Source organism: Penaeus japonicus, unplaced genomic scaffold (assembly GCF_977035675.1).
Source record: "Penaeus japonicus unplaced genomic scaffold, GWHDUDI00000001_assembly GWHDUDI00000025, whole genome shotgun sequence".
NCBI classification, from domain to species: domain Eukaryota; kingdom Metazoa; phylum Arthropoda; class Malacostraca; order Decapoda; family Penaeidae; genus Penaeus; species Penaeus japonicus.
In genome coordinates, this window is record NW_028234427.1 from 21,393,464 (window position 1) to 21,400,963 (window position 7,500).

The 7,500-nt window shown below is 38.9% G+C and overlaps 1 protein-coding gene across 2 annotated transcripts in view; it reads left to right on the top strand.

Annotated features, from left to right (window-relative positions):
* Pat1 (Protein interacting with APP tail-1) overlaps positions 1-7,500 on the top strand; it is a 31,958-nt gene that overhangs the window by 9,140 nt on the left and 15,318 nt on the right. For both annotated transcript variants that reach the window (XM_086551458.1, XM_086551459.1), the window contains exons 5-6: positions 2,285-2,453; positions 2,626-2,766. In XM_086551458.1, coding sequence (XP_086407584.1) covers positions 2,285-2,453; positions 2,626-2,766 — 310 coding nt within the window. The remainder of the gene's footprint in view (positions 1-2,284; positions 2,454-2,625; positions 2,767-7,500) is intronic.

The following is a 7,500-nucleotide window of genomic DNA, read 5'->3' on the forward strand; positions in this document are numbered from 1 at the left end:
GCTCACAGTTGAAGCGCAAACACAGTCATTAAGTATTATTGCTCTAATGATGTTATTTTCAGAGCTAAAGGGCTCCTAAGTCAGCTTAACCAGTTAACGACGGGGCTATTTTGGCTCTAAATGGTAGAAATGCCGGGATATTACTAAGCATAAGCCTAACACCTCGGGAGCACTGTATGCCTGATCACCCAGCGCGCCAGCCTTGACCAAATATCTCGTCCCTGGTGTCTGACCGAAAAACCACTAGACGTGATATCTTGTCTCCCATCATTAACCCATTCACGCCGGGGCCGTTCTGGCTTTGCACGGTTGCAATACTGGGGCTCTCGAATGCACAAGCCTAACGCCTTGAGATTCTCGGATGCACAAGCCGCGAGCCTGGGATGCCCGCTCACTCAACTCGAGCGCCATGCTTGCCTTCGTATCTCGTCCCGGGTGTCTGACGCAAAAACCACAAAAAGTGTCATCACATCAACCGGCTCCAATGGGTTAACAGGTTAACCCATTGGTCATGGTTTTAATAAAATATGTATACAGTTGAATGGTGGGTTTACATTGTTTGGCACGGTGCCATCCACATATACGACCGACTCTGCCTTGGCAGCAAATCATGCCATCCTCTGTCAATGGGTTAAACCCTTGTTTTGTGACTGATTTTTGGAAAAATGACATTTAGGTAGACTGCGTTGCCCAGAGAGAAGAGAAAACGCTTTCCCCTTCCCTCTATTTTTTAGCTGATTCTGCCAATGTCGCATAACAACCAGTTTGACCACTAGTTTGGTCATTATGAGCACCGTTGTCATACTTTATTTTATATTACTTTCCTTTTTTAACCCATTGGGGATGGGTGTCAGGACATACATGACGCAGGAGGTTTGGCCTGATAACAGGCATCAAGGTGTACATGATGTTTAGGGATTTTGGATCACTGTGTTATTTTAATGTGCTATGAGTAATGAGTGAGTGATGATGGGAATTGCAGTCATAATTACTATAATTGCCCTAATATTAAACAAAGTGGATTTTACCTAACATCCAAAAATCTAGATGTCACCACTTTCTTTTATCACTAACAGGAGAGAGAGCCTTGAATGGCACCCATCCTCAGTCTCTAGCAAGCACTCCCTTTATAGAGTGATGGCACACAGCAAGTTGCTGACCTCCTGCTCTAAAGTACCAGTGATTAAGGATGTGCAGGCAGAATGAGAAGAGGAAGGTGACTCCAACCATACCCAGTGTCTACAATGTGCCCCTGCGCCAGTAGGGATGCCTTTTACTGTGGCACTCAGTTTTAACCCTATGACGACGGTGCGTCACACTCGTGGGACACAGCTAAATTCCCTATGCCGGGCCGTCATGCCAGTGTGACGTTTCCAATGCAATATTGCAATGGCCCGGCTTAGGGGTTTTCGCGTAGCGCGTGCCCCAGCGGGAAAGGGTTAAGCACAGATTTCCATCCTCATCCCTACCTCTTCATGTTATCTCCATTATCGATGGTCATATGTTTTGTATTTATTCATGACAGTACACAAATACAAAAAAATAAAGTTGCTTTTTGTCCTCCAAAAGCAATACTTCTATGGACCCTATACTACAATTTTAGTCAACTGCAACATTTATAGAGTCTGTGATATGGCACATAAAGTCTCTCAATATAATAAAACACTCAAAATTTCAAGCACAAAAATGCTCTAGTTTTACAATAAGTAACTGAAAGAGAGTGGGAAAAGTCAAAGTACGTTGCATGAAGCTGCCACTCTCTGAAATAAAATCCATCCTGTAGATTGGGCAAGCAAATCTATCTCCTGTCCACAATGGATTAAGGAATCAAAGTGACCCACTGACCACAAATTCATGACCCCCACTCTGAAGAGCCTTGGCACATTAAGTATACAACTTTGCCTGTAGAAAATAGTTTCTATAGGTTGATGTTTTTCTACTGAGGCAAGCCAGGGCAAGCACTACTGCATCCTGTGTGACACTCAAGACAGGTTTTATTTCAAGAGCGAAGCAAGAGCATTCATGCTCTTTCATTCATTCATTATAATATTATTCTTTTTTTTGTAAATAATTTCTTGGTGTTTTGCCCAAGTGTCTTGTACCAACTTAACCCTTTGCTGACGGGGATGTTTTAGCTTCAAATGGTCGAAACTAACAATACAACGTAAAACTAGAATGACAAATCTAGAAACTTGTCTCCAGGTTACTGGAGTGATGCCATGTAGGTGGCATTGTACACAAGGGCTTAAGGGATTATTTTTAAAATACATTCTTTATTTTGCAGACTTCTCCATGTGCAGAATGGTTACTGTAGATTTGAGGAAGCTGAAAGGACCTACAACCAAGCTATGCAGTTGGTGAAGCGTTTGCAGTCAGCTGGAGCGACTCCCAACCTCTCCTCATTATATTCAGAGTTCTCAACTTTGTACATGCTAAGGTCAAATTATGCTGAGGTGAGAATTTTTTTGACAAGTCAGCTCCTACAAATTTTGTGATGTTTGACAATATTTTAATTGATTATCAATGCATCTATAAATGTGTATTGTTTTTCTTGAACACATGTTTTAACATCATATATTGATAAAAATTGTTGAAGGTGTTTAAATTTAAATTATTATTTTACAGGCATATAGCTGGAGTGTGAAAGCTCTTCAAGAATTAGTTCCCAATTTCCCCAAACCACCTCTCATTGATGTTTTAAGACAGTCAGCAAAGGCTTGTGTCCTCAAGCGTGAGTTCAAGAAGGCCGGGTTACTTATTAAACAGGTAAGCATAATTTTCTTTTTAACCCCTTCGACACGATGACGCGTATACTGCGTCATCGCAGCGCTCGCGTCAAATCCGAGGACGCGCATACTGCGTCATGGCTCAGTTCTGGTGGAATTGCGTTTTCTTTCTTCCGGATACTGTACGGGAGCTCTTTAGAGGGAGAGGAATAAAGGGGAATAGAGGTGGATATGATAGATATATACTTGGACTTTCATTTTTTATATTAATAATTTATTACATAAGGGGTGGGATTTGCTATACCAGGGGGCGCCATTTGATAGGGCCCTGCTAGCACCAATCATTTTTTATTATTCTTTTATTTATGGAAACCATTAGGTAAAAAAATAAAAACATATTATGAATTAGTTTTACCTCTATTTCAATGTTTTCTTTGGTTATTGAGTGAGGCCTCCCACCAAGGGCACTCTTTCCTCTTCCTCCCCCAACCCATGTAATAACTTCGTCACATGATATGGGGGATGGGTGTTAACCTATGCATATTTTGAGATATAACAAGCTGATTAAGCTGAGGTTTTCGCTTATAACTTGGTAGACGGTTTTGGCTTAAAACTGTCATATTCAGAATAGCGCCGTTTAAATTTGGCCGCGCGCGGGCCAGCCCTCGTGATTACGGCGCGAGGAGAGTTTTTCCGACTGCCCTGCTCGGAGGTGAAAGCGTTTTTAAAACCATCGGTCGCGGTATTAAAAAAAGGTGTATGCAGTAGTTTGGCGGGTTTACATTGTCTGGCACGGTGCCATCCGCATCTACGACTGACTCTGCCTTGGCAGCAAATCATGCCATCCGCTGCTAATGGGTTAAGTTTTCATCATACATAATTTTGCATATTACTACACAGATTGTTTTAACCCTATCCCGACAGGCCCAGCGATAAGTGGAAACCCTCTATGCCATCATCAAAGGGTTAAGGGTTCCCAAAAGAAATGGCCAGAAATTTTGATGATGGTATTTCAAGTTATATGCATTTCTGATATCCCCAATTTCAAAACCCCTCCTTGAATGTCCTGGGGATGTTTCCCCATCTTGAAGTTAACCCATTCGCACTAGTTAAGGTATTTTCACATTAACCCTCTCTGGACGGGTGGTACAGTACTGTACCGCTCATTCAAAAGCCCAGTGGCCGGGCGGCACAGTATTGTGCCAGCCATTTAATTGATTTAGGCGTAATAATTTGAACGCCCCGGCATTGTGACATTCAAGGCTAGAATGCCCCCGTCGTGAATGGGTTAAGTAACATTTTGCACTCCTTGGGTGACATCTGAGAACGTCAAGATTTCTTCCACAAAACGTATGTTTTACATCATTACACATGCACATAATCAGAGTACCATTTGTATAAACATATTTTTATTCATTTGTGAAAATAATGTTAGCAAATACAAAAACTTCTGTTATCACCCTGTTGAAGCAGGCAGGCAAATGCACTCATAGCAGCGCAGAGAGGCATTGCTCTGGGAGAGATCTCGTGCTTAGTTACTGCGCGGGCTTGTTACCTAGCCGATGGGAGCAAAATTTTGCAAATATAAGCCCCGGCGTGAATGGGTTAACACACTACCCCAGAAAAAGAAAAAAAAATCAGCAATTTTGGATATTGTATAATCAGGTCCCACCATGTTTTATGACTTTTATTTCTTTATTTTTATTTTTATTTCTTTATATTTTTTTTATTGATTTGATGTGACTGTTAGGTCATCTGCTTATTTTACCTATTTGATGTTATTGGTGACATAACTGATTTTACTTGGAGAACTGACATTCCCAATGCATACATTCCATGGCTACTGGATCACCCTATGTTTTCCCTTTGGCTAACATAAACTTGCTTTTCCATTATTGGGATTCCTATCAAAGTTTATTGCTGAGTATTGAGGAATGAATAATATTTTGTTGCATCAGGGTAACTCTGTACTGTTGGTCATAAGGCTTGTAGTCTGTGTCAAGAAATAAATACTTTGATATTTTTTGTTTATAACTTCAAATGTTTTCTATATTTTTTTTAGTTCACATGGTTCACATGGTATTGTTAGTGTGCTGCAAATAAACCCTCTTACCTTCAGGTAAAATTCAAAAGCAGAGCTGTAGATTGAATACTTCATCTTGGACCAGTGTTGCCTCCCATATACATATACATTTATTAACATATATATGTCTGTATATTTGTATGATTCTCTCTCTCTCGCTCTCTCTCTCTCTCTCTCTCTCTCTCTCTCTCTCTCTCTCTCTCTCTCTCTCTCTCTCTCTCTCTCTCTCTCTCTCTCTCTCTCTCTCTCTCTCTCTCTCTCCCTCCCTCCCTCTGTCCCTCCCTCTGTCCCTCTCTCCCTCTGTCCCTCTGTCCCTCTCTCCCTCTGTCCCTCTGTCCCTCTCTCCCTCTCTCCCTCTGTCCCTCTGTCCCTCTCTCCCTCTGTCCCTCTCTCCCTCTGTCCCTCTCTCCCTCTCTCCCTCTCTCCCTCTCTCTCTCCTCCCTCCCTCCCTCCCTCCCTCCCCCCTCTCCCCTTCTCTCTCTCTCTCTCTCTCTCTCTCTCTCTCTCTCTCTCTCTCTCTCTCTCTCTCTCTCTCTCTCTCTCTCTCTCTCTCTCTCTCTCTCTCTCTTTGTGTGTGTGTGTGTGTGTGTATTGTATACGTGCGTATATTGTATACGTGCATATATTGCATATATTGTATATATGTGTATATATTGTATATATTGTATATATGTGTATATACACATATACAATATATACACAGATGCAATATATACACATACACAATATATGCATGTATACAATATATGCACCTATACAATATATGCACCTATACAATATATGCACCTATACAATATATGCACCTATACAATATATGCACCTATACAATATATACACATATACAATATATACACATATACAATATATGCACATATACAATACATGCACATATACAATATATGCACATATACAATATATGCACAATATATACACATATACAATATATATACAATATATACACATATACAATATATATACAATATATATACATATACAATATATACACACATACAATATATACACATATAGAATACACACACACACACACACACACACACACACACACACACACACACACACACACACACACACACACACACACACACACACACACACACTCACTGCCTCTCTTTCTCTTTCTCTCTCTTAATGTTTCTCTTTCTCTTTCTCTCTCTCTCTCTCTCTCTCTCTCTCTCTCTCTCTCTCTCTCTCTCTCTCTCCTTCTTTCTCTCTCACATAATTCTATTCTCCTCTCACGCTTCCGCCTCTCTTCTCTCTCCTCTTTCATCTACTCGTCACTTCTTTTCTCTCTCTCTCTCTAAAGAAAGAGAAGATGTGTATATATTATATATATGTGTATATATTATATATATGTGTGTATATATTATTTATATGTGTATATATTATATATATGTGTATATATCATATATGTGTATATATTATATATGTGTATATTATATATATATGTGTATATATTATATGTATGTGTATATTATATATGTATGTGTATATTACATATGTATATATGTATATATATATATGTGTGCATATATATTAGATATATATATATATATACACATATATACATATACAATATTTGCACATATACAATATATGTACATATACAATATATGCACATATATACACATAGACACTATATATAACATAATACAACATATACATATCTATACAATTTTTATAACATTATACAATATATTACACACATACTATATTTACACATATAGAATTACACACACAACACACACACACACACACACACACCCACAAACACACACACACACACACTCACACACACACACAAACACACACCACCCACTCACTGCCTCTCTTTTGTTTCTCTCTCTTTCAGTTTCTCTCTCTCTCTCTTCCTCCTCTCTCTCTCGATCTCTCTCTTCTCTCTCTCTCTCTCTCTCTCTACTCTTCACTCTTCTCTCTCTCTCTAAAGAAAGAGATGATGTGTATATATTATAATATGAGTATATATTATATATATGTATGTGAGTATATATTATTTATATGTGAATATTATTAAATATCTGTGTATAGATTCATATATGTGTTACTATTTATATATGTGTATTATTATATAAAAAATGTGTATTATATTATATGTCTGTGTATATTATATATGTATGTGTAGATTACATATGGATCTCTGTTTCTAGATTTATGTGTGCATATATATTAGATATATATATATATATACACATATATACATATACAATATTTGCACATATACAATATATGTACATATACAATATATGCACATATACAATATATGCACATATACAATATATACAATATATACACATACAGAGAGGCAGAGAGAGAGAGAAAGTGAAAGAGAAAGAGAGGCAGAGAGAGAAAGAGAAAGAGAAAGAGAAAGAGAGGCAGAGAGAGAGAGAGAGAAGGAGAGGCAGAGAGAGAAAGAGAAAGAGAGGCAGATAGAAAGAGAGGCAGAGAGAGAGAGAGAGAAAGAGAAAGAAAAAGAGAGGCAGAGAGAGAAAGAGAGGCAGAATGAAAGAGAAAGAGGCAGAGAGAGAGAGAAAGAGAAAGAGGCAGAGAGAGAGAGGCACAGAGAGAGAGAGAAAGAGAGGCAGAGAGAGAGAGAGAGGCAGAGAGAGAGAGAGAGAGAGGCAGAGAGAGAGAGAGAGAGAGAGAGGCAGAGAG